General features: G+C 51.8%; 1 protein-coding gene across 1 annotated transcript in view; it reads left to right on the top strand.

Moving 5' to 3' along the window:
• Positions 1-579: 579 nt before the first annotated feature.
• FADS1 (fatty acid desaturase 1) overlaps positions 580-14,970 on the top strand; it is a 37,213-nt gene continuing 22,822 nt past the window's right edge. Inside the window, exons 1-2 of the mRNA XM_038764746.1 lie at positions 580-777; positions 13,592-13,702. Coding sequence (XP_038620674.1) covers positions 595-777; positions 13,592-13,702 — 294 coding nt within the window. The 5' untranslated portion in view covers positions 580-594. The remainder of the gene's footprint in view (positions 778-13,591; positions 13,703-14,970) is intronic.

The following is a 14,970-nucleotide window of genomic DNA, read 5'->3' as shown; positions in this document are numbered from 1 at the left end:
CGGAGGCGCGCGCCCGCGGGCTGTGGGGCTGAGGGAGATGCCCCTCACCCCCGCCTCGCACCTCCCTTCCGCCCGCCCTGCCGCGCGGCCTTGAGGCGGCAGCCAATGGGAAGGCGAGAAAGACCCGCGCCGCGCCGCTTGACCAATGGGAGGGCGGCAGAGGCGTCCCCTCAGGCGGAGGCGCGTGCCCGCGGGCTGTGGGGCCGAGGGAGATGCCCCTCCCCCCGCCTCGCGCCTCCCGCCTCGCGCCCGCCCTGCCGCGCGGCCTTGAGGCGGCAGCCAATGGGAAGGCGAGAAAGACCCGCGCCGCGCCGCTTGACCAATGGGAGGGCGGCAGAGGCGTCCCCTCAGGCGGAGGCGCGTGCCCGCGGGCTGTGGGGCCGAGGGAGATGCCCCTCCCCCCGCCTCGCGCCTCCCGCCTCGCGCCCGCCCTGCCGCGCGGCCGTGAGGCGGCAGCCAATGGGAAGGCGAGAAAGACCCGCGCCGCGCCGCTTGACCAATGGGAGGGCGGCAGAGGCGTCCCCTCAGGCGGAGGCGCGCGCCCGCGCGGCAGGGCTCGTGCAGCGGGCCGGGGACGCGCGTCCCGCGGCAGCGATGGCCCCGGCTTCTGCCCCGCCGTCGCGGTACTTCACGTGGGAGGAGGTGTCCCTGCGCTCCGGGAGGGAGCCGGAGCGATGGCTGGTGATCGACCGCAAGGTCTACGACATCAGCGACTTCAGCCGGAGGCACCCGGGGGGCTCCCGGGTCATCAGCCACTACGCGGGCCAGGATGCCACGGTGAGCCACCCGGCCGCGGGGGACGCCGTCGTTCGTTCGTTCGTTCGTTCGGTCCTGCTTACCGAGCGCTGACTGCGGGCACGGCGCGGAACTGAGCGCTGAGGCGGCAGCAGAGGGAGGCAGGCCCCTGCCCAGCAGCGGGGGAGACGGACAACAAAGCAAAACGACGGGCCTGAGGGATGCCGGGCCTGGGGTTGGGGGACGCAGCCCTAAGGGATCATCATCATCATTATCATCAATCGTATTTATTGAGTGCTTACTATGTGCAGAGCACTGCACTAAGCGCTTGGGAAGTAGAAACTGGCAACATATAGAGACAGTCCCTACCTAACGGCTGTCGGTCCTGGTGGGGGGCAGCCCTGAGGGATGCCGGACTTGGGGGGGCAATCCTGAGGCATGCCGGTTCTGGGGGTGGGGGGCAGGGGTCCTGTGGTGGTGGTGGGGGCAGCCCTGAGGGATGCCGGCCCTTGGGTGGGGGGGGATGACAGTCCTGAAGGATGCCGGGCCTGTGGTAAGTGGGGGGGCAGCCCTGAGGGATGCCGGTTCTGGGGTGGGGGGGGGGGGGGACAGTCCTGAGGGATGCCGGTCCTGTGAGGGGGGGACAGTCCTGAGGGATGCCGGTCCTGTGGTGGGGGGGGGGGCAGTCCTAAGGGATGTCGGTCCTGGTGGGGGGGTAGTCCTGAAGGATGCCGGTCCTTGGGGTGGGGGGGACGACAGTCCTGAGGGATGCCGGTTCTGGTGGGGGGAGGCAATCCTGAGGGATGCCGGTCCTGGGGGGGGTGGGGGCAGTCCTGAGGGGATGCCGGTTCTTCGGGGGGGGGGGGGACAGTCCTGAGGGATGCCGGTCCTGTGGTGAGTGGGGGGCAGCCCTGAGGGATGCCGGTTCTGGTGGGGGGAGGCAATCCTGAGGGATGCCGGCCCTGGGGGGGTGGGGGGCAATCCTGAGGGGATGCCGGTTCTTCGGGGGCGACGACAGTCCTGAGGGATGCCGGTCCTGGTGTGGGGGGGGGGGGGGCAGCCCTGAGGGATGCCTGTTCTGGTGGGGGGAGGCAATCCTGAGGGATGCCGCTCCTGGGGGGGAGGGGGGCAGTCCTGAGGGGATGCCGGGCCTTGGGGGGGGGGGGGGGGGACGACAGTCCTGAGGGATGCCGGGCCTGTGGTGAGGTGAGGGGCGGGGGGGAGGGCGGCCAGTCCTGAGGGATGCCGGTTCTGGGTGGGAGGCGCGACAGTCCTGAGGGATGCCGATTCTGGGGGTGGGGGCAGGCCTGAGGAATGCCGGGCCTTGGGTGGTGGTGCTGGGGGGGACGACAGTCCTGGGGGATGCCGGGCCTGTGGTGAATGGGGGGGCAGCCCTGAGGGATGCCGGGCCTTGGGGGGGGGGGGGCAGTCCTGAGGGATGTCGGTCCGGGGTTGGTGTGGGGGGGGGCATTTCTGAGGGATGCCGGCCCTTTGGGCGGGGGGGGGGCGGGGGCAGTCCTGAGGGATGCCGGTCCTTGGGGAGGGGCCGCTCGTTGTCTCACACCTCCTGGGGGGCGGGGGGGGGGCGAGGCGGGGTGGAAGAACCTGGGACCCGGGATCCACACCCTATCCAAAGAAGAGAGCGAAAAGGACAAAGAAATCATGCTCTTTGTTAAGCGCTTCCTAGGGACCGAGCCCTGTTCGAAGCACTGGGGTAGATGCAGGTGATCAGATTGTCACACGCGGGGCTCACAGTCTTAACCCCCATTTTACAGGTGAGGTAACTGAGGTACCGATAAGTTAAGTGGCTGGCCCAGGTTCACACAGCAGACAAGGGGCGGAGCCGGGATCAGAACCCACATCCTCTGACTCCCTGCTTCTCTAAGATAGATAAGCGAAAAAGCAGGGACTAAGAGGGAATCCCGTTCTAAATGAGCACCTTATTGCAGAGGAAGGATCTGCAGTACTGATAGATGAGAGTAGTGGGGCCCCGGCAATGGTTGTATTGTTATTATTATTAATCCTATTTATTGAACACTTACTGTGTGCAAAGCACTGTACTGAGCGCATGGGAGAGGACAATGCAACATCAAAATCAAAATCCAGAGGGAGTAAGGATGCCAAGGCAGCAGAGGAAGCTTAACCTGAGGATGTGGATTCAGGAGCAGGAGGTAGGAGGTGCAGGGACAGCGTAGCCATTCGTGGACATCTCCTCCAGGAAGCCTTCCCTGACTGAGCCCTTCTCTTCTCCCACTCCCTTATGCACCTCTCATACTTGCTCCTTCATTCATCTTCCCTCCCTTCCCCATAGCACATATGTATATATCGGTATATATCTGTAATGTATTTATATTAATGTCTGACTCTCCTTTTAGACTGTGAGCTCATTGTGGGCAGGGAATGTGTCCAGTGTTAGATTGTACTCTCACAAGCGCTTAGTTCTGTGCTTTGCGTGCAGTAAGCGCCCAATAAATACGATTGAATGAATGAATGGACCAATATCTATAGAAGGAATTTAGGAATTATTGAGTCATTGACCATTAATGTACCAGTATGGAACGTCTTTCCTCCACAGAGATTGTGAATACCAAAGGGACCGTTTCAGAATTTGCTTATTTTGTTTTCGTCCCAGAGTTTATTGCAGTGTTTAGCATAATGCAAGCACTTACTAAATACCATTACTACTACTACTGCCACTACTATAGGGGAGCATCTAGCTCTGTCAAGAAGCAGAGCATGAAAAGAGGGCTGGCAAAGAGGAGCATCCCTAGGAAGTGCTCGGGCAGGTATAACAAACTGATTAATTCATTCAGTCATATTTATTGAGCGCTTGCTGCCTGCAAAGCATTGTACTAAGTGCTTGATAAGCAAGAGGAGCATCACTAGGAAATGCTCCGGCAGGTACAACAAATAGATTGATAGGGAATAATCTCGGGGTTGTGAGATGAGGAAAAGGAAAGGGGAGACGATCGTCTGGAAGAACAGGGTTCATGCTCTGTGGAGAGTGGGGGCTCATATGTGCCGTAGAAAACCCTCAAAGTAGTGAAAACGGGGAAGAAGGAGCAGATAGAGTACGGTCCAGGGAATCAGAAAGACCTGGGTTCTAATCCTGGCTCTGCCACCCGTCTGCTGTGTGACCTCGGGCAAGTCACTTCACTCTTCTGTGCCTCAGTTCCCTCATCTGTAAAATGGGGATTAAGATTGTCAAGCCCTATGCGGGGCAGGGACCGTGTCCATACCGATTACCTTGTTAAAACCCGATCATGGGTTTTAATCCCAGCTCTGCTCCTTGTCTGCTCTGTGACCTGGGGCAAGTCACTTCACTTCTCTGGGCCTCAGTTGCCTCATCTTTAAAATAGGGAATAAAATTGTGAGCTCTATGCGGGGCAGGGACTGTGTCCAACCCGATTTGCTTGTATCCACCCCAGTGTGTAGTACAGTGCCCGGCACATAGTAAGCGCTTAATAAGTACCATAAAAAAAAAGATTCACCTCATGGCAGGGAAGTTGCTAGTCCAGGAGTTGGATTCCCTGGCTCAGAGCGGCTCTGCCCGTCATCCCCCGCCCCGACCTCCTGCCCGGCCCGGCCCGGAAAGAATGACAGTTTTCAAAGCAGCCTCGCCGCTTGGGAGGGCAGGGTGCCCAGGTGTGCCCAGCTCCACGCCCCGGGTCTGTACCTCCCTTCGGGAATTCCACAGCCCAGAGGAGATTGGTAGGAATCAGATGTATTAGTTTCACCGTTGTCCCGCACGTAGCCCCCGTGTCAATCTTCTAGACTGTACTGAGCGCTAGGGAGAGTACAGTACAACAGAGTTGGTGATAATAATAACAATAATGGCATTTACTAAGCGCTGACTATGTGCAAAGCACTGTTCTAAGCACTGGGGAGGTTACAAGGTGATCAGGTTGTCCCTCGGGGGGCTCACCATCTTCACCCCCATTTTACAGATGGGGGAACTGAGGCCCAGAGAAGTGAAGTGACTTGCCCAAAGTCACACAGCTGACAGGTGGCAGAGGCGGGATTTGAACCCATGACTTCTGACTCCAAATCCCGGGCTCTTTCCACCGAGTCACACTGCTTCTGTAGGTAGACATGTTCCTCTAGACTGTGAGCTTATTGTGGGCAGGGAATGTGTCTGTTATAATAATAATAATGATATTTGTTAGGTGCTTACCATGTGCCAGGCACTGAACTCAGCGCTGGGGTGGATACAAGCAAAGTGGGTTGGATACAGTCCCTGTCCCACGTGGGGCTCACAGTCTCAATCCTCATTTTACAAAAGAGGTAACTGAGGCACAGAGACTTGAAGTGACTTGCCCAAGGTCATACAGCAGGCAAGTTGTATTGTACTCTCCCAAGCGCTTAGTATAGGGCTTTGCACATAGTAAGAGAAGCAGCCTGACTTAGTGGAAAGAGCATGGGTTTGGGAGCAAGAGGTTGTGGGTTCTAAATCCTGCTCCGCCATTTGTCAGCTGCGTGACTTTGGGCAAGTCACTTCACTTCTCTGGGCCTCAGTTGCCTTATCTGTAAAATGGGGATTAAGACCGTGAGCCCCACGTGGGACAACCTGATTACCGTATATCTACCCCAGAGCTCAGAATGGTGCTTGGCACATAGTAAGCACTTAACAAGTACCATTATTATTATTATTGGTAAACAATAAATACGTTTGAATGAATGAATATAAGCTCATTGTGGGCAGGGAAAGGTGTCTGTTTACTGTTATTCATTCATTCATTCATTCAGTCGTATTTATTGAGAGCTTAGTGTGTGCAGAGCACTGTACTAAGTGCTTGGGAAGTACAAATTGGCAACATATAGAGATGTTCCCTACCCAACAATGGGCTCGCAGTCTAGAAAGGGGAGACAGACAACAAAACAAAACAAACAGGTGTCAATATCATCAGAATAAATAGAATTATAGCTATGGACACATCATTAATAAAATAAATAGAGTAATAAATATGTACAAATACACACAAGTGCTGTGGGAAGGAGGAGAGGGGAGGGCAGAGAGAGGGAGTGGGGATGATGGGGAGGGGAGAAGGAGCAGAGGAAAAGGGGGGCTCAGTCTGGGAGCGGAGTGTGCGGGCTGGGCTGGGCGCCCACCCCAAGATTGACCTTGCCGGGGTCCTTGTCCTCCCGGAAATCGGCCAGGAGTTTAAAGACCAGAACGGGCTGACCCTCCGGGGCATCGCGGAAGAGGGAGGCCGCTGCCATGGCGTGTTATAGTATACTCTCCCAAGTGCTCAGTCTCTGCACCCAGTAAGCGCTCAATAAACACGACTGAATGAATCCATCAGTGGTACTTATTGAGCGCTCTCCGGGTGCAGGGCACTGGACTAAGCGCTTGGGAGAGGACGGTGCAGCGGAGTTGGTAGACACGGTCGGCAACCCCTCCGTCCTGCCCTGGCCGAAGAGGAGAGGACCTTGCAGTCTCGCACCCCCTTCCCGGCCCGAGGCAGGGAGGCCCCCCTCGGGGAAGGTGGGAGCCCCTTTTTGGCCACGCAAGACGAGAGGCATCGCCTCACCCGACTGCAGCTGGCCTCGGATGAGCTATCTGGTATTTACTGGGTGCCTACTATTCAATCGTACTAATTAATAATAATAATAATAATGTTGGCATTTGTTAAGTGCCCCATTTTACAGATGAGGTCATTGAGGCACGGAGAATAATAATAATAATGTTGGTATTTGTTTAGTGCTTACTATGTGCCAAGCACTGTTCTAAGCGCTGGGGTAGATACAAGGTTGTCCCATGGGGGGCTCACAGTCTTCATCCCCATTTTACAGATGCGGGAACTGAGGCCCAGAGAAGCGAAGTGACTTGCCCAAAGTCACCCAGCTGACAAGTGGCGGAGCAGGGATTAGAACCCATCACCTCTGACTCCCAAATCCGGGCTCTTTCCACTGCTTCTCTAATAATAATAATAATAAATCAGAAGAGAAATAACTTACAATGTATAATTTAAAGATATGCACATAACCATGTGGGAAACTGGTTGCTGAATTGCTGAATTGTACTTTCCAAGCGCTTAGTACAGTGCCGTGCACACAGTAAGCACCCAATTAACACATTTGAATGAATGCTTAGAGAAGCAGCATGGCTCAGAGGAAAGAGCCCGGGCTTGGGAGTTAGAGGTCATGGGTTCCAATGCCGGCTCCGCCGCTTATCAGCTGGGTGACTCTGGGCAAGTCACTGGACTTCATCCCTCATCTGTAAAATGGGGATTAAAATTGTGAGACTCCTGTGGGACCACCTGATCACCTTGTAACCTCCCCAGCGCTTAGAACAGTGCTTTGCACTTAGTCGGCACTTAACAAATACCAACGTCATTATTATTATTCTCCGTGCCTCAGTGACCTCATCTGTCAAATGGGGATGAAGACTGTGAGCCCCCCGTGGGACCACCTGATCACCTTGTAACCTCTCCAGCGCTTAGAACAATGCTTTGCACTTAGTAGGCACTTAACAAATACCAACATTATTATTATTATTCTCCGTGCCACAGTGACCTCATCTGTAAAATGGGGATGAAGACTGAGCCCCCCGTGGGACAACCTGATCACCTTGTAACCTCCCCAGTGCTTAGAACAGTGCTTGGCACAGAGTAAGCGCTTAACAAATACCAACATTATTATTATTATTCTCCATGCCTCAGTGACCTCATCTGTCAAATGGGGATGAAGACTTTGAGCCCCCCGTGGGACCACCTGATCACCTTGTAACCTCCCCAGCGCATAGGACAGTGCTTTGCACTTAGTAAGCGCTTAACAAATACCAACGTTATTATTATTATTATTCTCTGGGCCTCAGTGACCTCATCTGTAAAATGGGGGTGAAGACTGTGAGCCCCCCGTGGGACCACCTGATCACCTTGGAACTTCCCCAGCTGCTTAGAACAGTGCTTGGCACATAGTAAGCGCTTAACAAATACCAACATTATTATCATTATTATTATTATTATTATTAATGAATGAATGAATGAATGACCAAATGAATGCCCGGCCGGTGTCCAACCACGTTCTTTGTGCCCTTTGCTTTTTATTTCATTTTTGCCGTTGAATTGGACTGTCCGGCCGGGGCGGGGGTGGGGAGGGGGCGGTGATTGGTCCGGCCGGGTGGCACCACCGCTCTCCTGCCCGGGCCCGGGCCCCGGGTCCCGCCCCCGAGGGCCCTCGGCCAAATTGGGGGTCCTCCGGGCCAATGCCACCCCTCCTCCGCCCCCGCCATCCCCCGCAGGGGCCTGGGCAGGAGGCTGTGCCCACCCTCCCTCTCCCCCGCACATGCTTGAAAAACAGCAGGGCTCAGTGGAAAAAACCCGGGGCTTGGGAGCCAGAGGTGGTGGGTTCGAATCCCAGCCCCGCCACCTGGCAGCTGGGTGACTTTGGGCCAGTCGCTTCCCTTCTCTGGGCCTCGGTTCCCTCATCTGTATAATGAGGATTCATAGAGAAGCAGCGTGGCTCAGTGGAAGGAGCGGGGGCTTGGGAGTCAGAGGTGGTGGGTTCTAATCCCAGCCCCGCCACTTGGCAGCTGGGTGACTTTGGGCCAGTCACTTCACTTCTCTGGGCCTCGGTTCCCTCATCTGTATAATGAGGATTCATAGAGAAGCAGCATAGCTCAATGGAAAGAGCTCGGTCTTGGGAGTCAGAGGTCATGGGTTCAAATCCCGCCTCTGCCACTTGTCAGCTGTATGACTTTGGGTAAGTCACTTAACTTCTTTGGGCCTCAGTTCCCTCATCTGTAAAATGGGGATGAAGACTGTGAACCCCACATGGGACAACCTGATCACCTTGTATCCTCCCCAGCACTTAGAACAGTGCTTTGCACAGAGTAAGTGCTTAACAAATGCCATTATTATCATTATTATTCATTCATTCATCCAGTCATATTTATTGAGCGCTTACTGTGTGCAGAGCACTGGACTAAGCGCTTGGGAAGTCCAAGTTGGCAACGTACAGAGACAGTCCCTACCCAACAGCGGGCTCACAGTCTAGAAGGGGGAGACAGAGAACAAAACAAAACATATTAACAAAATAAAATAAATAGAATAAATATGTGCAAGTAAAGTAAATAAATAAAAAGAGTAATAAATATGTACAAACATATATACATATATACTGGTGCTGTGGGGAGGGGAAGGAGGTAAGGTGGGAGGGATGGGGAGAGGAAGGAGAGGGCCCAGTCTGGGAAGGCCTCCTGGAGGAGGTGAGCTCTCAGTAGGGCTTTGAAGGGAGGAACCCATGGGGGACAATCTGATTACCTTATATCCCCCAACGCTTAAAACAGTGCTTGGCACATAGTAAGCACTTAACAAATTCCATTATTATTATTCCCCTATGGATGGGGTGCTTTACAAATGCCATTATTATTATTCCCCTGCGGATGGCCCGAACAGATTCATTCCACCGTATTTATTGAGCGCTTACTACTACTACTAGTACTACTACTAATAATAATAATAGTGAGTCCACTGTTGAGTAGGGACCCTCTCTATATGTTGCCAACCTGTACTTCCCAAGCGCTTAGTAAACTGCTCTGCACACAGTAAGCGCTCAATAAATACGATTGGATGAATAATGATGGTATTTGTTAAGCGCTATGTGCCAAGCCCCATTCTAAGCACTGGGGAGGATTCAAGGAGATGAGGTTGTCCCACGTGGGGCTCACAGTCTCCATCCCCATTTGACAGATGAGGGAACTGAGGCCCAGAGAAGTGAAGTGACTTGCCCAAAGTCACACATCTGATAAGCGGCGGTTCTGGGATTAGAACCCATGACCTCTGACTCCAAAGGCCGGGCTCTTTCCATTAAGCCACACTGCTTACTGGGCACAGAGCACTGTACTAAGCGCTTGGGAAGTACAAATCACCAACAATGGGCTCACAGTCTAGAGGGGGGAGACAGACAGACAAAACTAAACAAGTAGACAGGTGACAAATACCATCAGAATAAATAGAATTATAGCTATATATGCATCATTAATTCATGCTTGCATTCATTCATGCATCCCTTCAATCAATCATATTTAAGTCACTTCACTTCTTCAGACCTCAGTTACCTCCTCTATAAAATGGGGATTAAGACTGTGAGCCGCATGTGGGACAGGGACTCTGTCCAATCTGATTACCTTGTATCTAATAATAATGATGATGGTTTTTGTTAAGCACTTACTATGTGCCAAGCATTGTTCTGAGTGCTGGGGTAGATACAAGGTGATCAGGTTGTCCCCTGCGGGGCTCAGTCGTAATCCCCACTTTACAGATGGGGCACAGAGAAGTGAAGTGACTTGCCCAAAGTCACACAGCTGACACGTGGCAGAGCCGGGATTAGAACCCACGACCTCCGACTCCCAAGCCCGGGCTCTTTCCTTTAAGCCTGTAAGCCCGTTGTTGGGTAGGGACCGTCTCTATATGTTGCCGACTTGTACTTCCCAAGCGCTTAGTACAGTGCTTGGCACACAGTAAGCGCTCAATAAATACGATTGAATGAATGAATGAAGCCACGCTGCTTCTCTGTCTACCCCAGCGCTTAGAAAGCATAGTGCGCTGCACACAGTAAGCGCTCAATAAATATGATTGAATGAATGAACAGTGCCTGGCACGTAGTAATAGCTTAACAAATACCATCATTATTCGCCCCAGCTCACTCCCTTTGCTCTACCCCCCGGCCCCCGGCCCACACAGCACTTGTGTATATATATGTACATATCTATAATTCTATTTATTTATACTAATACCTGTTTAACTTGTTCTGATGTGCATATATATCTACAATTCTATTTATTTATATTGATGCTATTGATGCCTGTTTACTTGTTTCGATGTCTGTCTCCCCCCTTCTAGACTGTGAGCCCGTGGTGGGCAGGGATTGTCCCTCTTTGTTGTTGCATTGCACTTTCCAAGCGTTTAGTACAATAAATATGATTAATAAATAAATATGATTGAATGAATTATTTATTAATAATAATAATGGTATTTGTTAAGCGCTTACTACGTGCCAGCTACTGTTCTAAGCGCTGGGGTAGATGGAAAGTAATCAGGTGGTCCCACGTGGGGCTCACAGTCTTAGTCCCCATTTTCCAGATGAGGGAACTGAGGCACAGAGAAGTGACTTGCCTAAAGTCACACAGCTGACAAGTGGCGGAGCTGGGATTTGAACCCACGACCTGTGCAAAGCACTGTACTAAGCACTTAGTATAATACAGCAATAGAGGCAGTCCCCGCCCACAACGGGCTTACAGTCTAGAGCAGGGGAGACTTGACATCAAAACAAGTAAACAGGCATAAATATAAATAAATAGAATTATAGGTATATGCATATATATGTGTGTGTGTGTGTGTGTGTGTGTATATATATGTGTGTGTGTGTGTGCTGCGGGGGAGAGCAAAGGGAGCGAGTCGAGGTGACACGGAAGGGAGGGGGAGCAATATGTGGGGGTTCAAAGAGACCCTCTTTTTCCATTAGTCTGAAAGCCTGAAGTGGGTTCTGTAATCAAAGTTGTACCAAGCAGCAGTGGCCCAGTGGAAAGAAACCTGGCTGTTCTCCCTCTTTATTCATCATTCTATCGTATTTATTGAGCGCTTACTGTGTGCAGAGCACTGTGCTAAGCACTGGGCAGTACATTTCAGCAGCAAATAGAGAAAATCCCTGCCCACAACGGGCTTACAGTGGGATAGCTCCTATCTGATTTAGTACAGTGCCCTGCACACAGAAAGCGCTCAATAAATTCATTCATTCAACCATATTTATTGAGCGCTTACTGTGCGCAGAGCACTGTACTAAGCGCTTGGGAAGTACAGTTCGGCAACATATAGAGACGGTCCCTACCTAACAACGGGCTCACAGTCTAGAAGGGGGAGCCAGACAACAAAACAAAACATGTGAACAGGTGTCAAGTCATCAGAATAAACAGAAGTAAAGCTAGATGCACATCATTAACAAAATAAATGGAATAGTAAATATGTACAAGTAAAAAGAGTAATAAATCTGTACAAGCATATATACAGGTGCTGTGGGGAGGGGAAGGAGGGAGGGGGAGAGGAAGGAGGGGGGTGAGTGTGGGAAGGCCTCCTGGAGGAGGTGAGCTCTCAGTAGGGCTTTGAAGGGAGGAAGAGAGCTAGTTTGGGGGATGCGCGGAGGGAGGGCATTCATGGGCGAGAACGAGGCCCTGTGAGGAGGTTAGCGGCGTTAGAGGAGCGGAGGGTGCGGGCTGGGCTGGAGAAGGACAGAAGGGAGGTGAGGTAGGAGGGGGCGAGGGGATGGACAGCCTGGAAGCCCAGGGTGAGGAGTTTTTGCCTGACGCGTAGGTTGACTGGTAGCCACTGGAGATAAATATGATTGAATGAATGAATGAGAAGCAGCATCTCTTAGTAGCTAGAGCCCGGGCCTGGGAGTTAAGAAGGTCATGGGTTCTAATGCCGGATCTGCCGCTTGTCTTGGGTGAGTCACTTCACTTCTCTGTGCCTCAGTGACCTCATCTGTAAAATGGGGATTGAGACTGTGAGCCCAACATGGGACAGGGACTGCTGTCCACCCCGATTTGCTTGTATCCACCCCAGCGCTTAGAACAGTGCCTGGCACATAGTATGCCCTTAACAAATACCATTATTATTATTTGCCCCACTCTTAGTACGGTTCTTGCCGCTTAGTAAACACTTAACAAATACCACTATTGTTACTACTACTGCTACTATTATTCATTTGTATTTATTGAGCGCTCTGTATGAAGCACTGTACTAAGTACTTGGGGGACTATAATACAACAATAATCGGGCACATTCGCTGCCCACAACAAGGATTGTTTATCTTGATACCTTAGCTCAGAAAATACCTGAGAGTTGATCTTAAGCTCCTTTAATGTTTGATTCATTCATTCATTCAATCGAGTGTATTGAGCGCTTACTGTGTGCAGAGCGCTGGACTAAGCGCTTGGGAAGTACAAGTCGGCAACATATAGAGACGGTCCCCACCCAACAACGGGCTCACAGTCTAGAAGGGGGAGAAAGACAACAAAACAAAACATGGAGACAGGTGTCAAAATCATCAGAACATATAGAATTAAAGCTACATGCACATCATTAACAAAATAAATAGAATAGTAAATATGTACAATTAAAATAAATAGAGTAATAAATGTGTAGAAATATATGTATACAGGTGCTGTGGGGAGGGGAAGGAGGTAGGGCGAGGCTGATGGGGAGGAGGGGAGGACAAAGGCGGCTCAGTCTGGGAAGGCCTCCTGCAATGAACAATGATTCCAAGCAATGAGTCAGTCCTTAGTTAAGTACAGTCTTCTAGACTGTGAGCCCACTTTTGGGCAGGGACCGTCTCTCTATGTTGCCAACTTGTACTTCCCAAGCGCTTAGTCCAGTGCTCTGCACACAGTAAGCGCTCAATAAATAAGATTGAATGAATACAGATGCAGATTTTCAGTTCTCTCTTCTCTCGACACAAGCCGCATTTCCCAAACCAGTTCTGCTGGAGTGATGTTCCCTCCCCAGGTGCCGCATGGCAGCCTGCGGACTTTTGGGTAAGAACATGAGAGGGCTAAATGTCTGAGCCCCTGTGGAGCACAGGTCGTTCCCGTGCAATAGGGCCGGACAATATTACACCCTTCTCAAGAGGACAATGGTTACAAGGTTTTTTCTTTTTCCTAAGAGAACCAGGTAGCTCGTGTTAATCCTTTCCATATGGAGAGCTGAGAAAACCGACCACCCGAGGCAGAAGGGGTGAGAGAGGGAGAGGTAGAGAGCCAGCTAGCCCAACGGGAGAGCGGCTTCTTTGTCCCTGAGCTGGGGGTGTCGGTGACTGAGTCAGCGGCGGGTCACCTCACCCTTCTTCCTTACTGTTGCAGGATCCCTTCACGGCCTTCCACATCAACAAGGCCCTGGTGCGCAAATATATGAGTTCCCTGCTGATTGGGGAGCTGGCTCCGGACCAGCCCAGCTTTGAACCCAAAAAGAATGTGAGTTTGCCAGGCGGGGCACCTGTGTATATGTATATGTGTTTGTACGTATTTATTACTCTATTTATTTTATTTGTACATATTTATTCTATTTATTTTATTTTGTTAACGTGTTTTGTTCTCTGTCTGTGTATTTATTACTCTATTTTATTTGTACATATTTATTCTATTTTATTTTGTTAACGTGTTTTGTTCTCCCTTCTAGGCTGTGAGCCCACTGTTGGGTAGGGACCGTCTCTATATGTTGCCAACTTGTACTTCCCAAGCACTTAGTACAGTGCTCTGCACACAGTAAGCGCTCAATAAATACGACTGAATGAATGAATGAATGAGGACGCAAATGATAATAATAATTGTGGTATTTGTTAAGCGCTTACTGTGTGCCAGGCACCGTGTTAAGCGCTGGGGTGGATTCAAGCAAACCAGGTTGGACATGGGGCTCCCTGTCTCATCCCCCGTTTTTCAGATGAGGTCACTGAGGCTCAGAGAAGTGACTTGCCCAGGGTCACACAGCAGACAGGTGGCTGCGCCGGGTTTAGAACCCATGGCCTTCGGGCTCCCCGGCCTGTGCTCTGTCAACAACGCCATGCTGCTTCTCCAGTGTCGGGAGACAGGAGCCGTCTGGGGGAAGCAGTGGCCATCTGACCTCGCCTTTGGGTTTGGTGGTGGCCCAGACTCCCATTTGGAGTCCATTTGTTTGTGGAATCGTACTGGCAGAAGCGGGCGTCTTTAGCCCTAGCCATCAGCAGCAGTAGAGAAGCAGCGTGGCTCAGTGGAAAGAGCCCGGACTTTGGAGTCAGAGGTCATGGGTTCAAATCCCGGCTCCGCCAATTGTTCAGCTGGGTGACTTTGGGCAAGTCACTTCACTTCTCTGGGCCTCAGTTCCCTCATCTGTAAAATGGGGATGACGACCGTGAGCCCCACGTGGGACCACCTGATCACCTTGTATCTCCCCAGTGCTTAGAACAGTGCTTTGCACATAGTAAGCGCTTAACAAATACCATCATTATTACTATAGGGGAGTGAGTGTGGGCTGCGAGTCAGAAGTTCTTGGGTTCTAATCCCAACTCGACCACTTGTCTACTGTGTGGCCTTGGGCAAGTCACTTCACTTCTCTGTGCTTCAGTTACCTCATCTGTAAATTGGGGATTGAGAACGTAAGCCCCATGGGGGACAGAATCTGTGTCCAGCGCGATTTGCTTGCATCCACCTCAGCGCTTAGAACAGGGCCTGGCACATCGCAAGTGCCTAACTAATACCACAATTAT

Source organism: Tachyglossus aculeatus, chromosome 22 (genome assembly GCF_015852505.1).
Source record: "Tachyglossus aculeatus isolate mTacAcu1 chromosome 22, mTacAcu1.pri, whole genome shotgun sequence".
Taxonomy (NCBI): domain Eukaryota; kingdom Metazoa; phylum Chordata; class Mammalia; order Monotremata; family Tachyglossidae; genus Tachyglossus; species Tachyglossus aculeatus.
The sequence above is the reverse complement of the archived record's forward strand: the minus strand, read 5'-3'. Positions and strand labels throughout refer to the sequence as shown.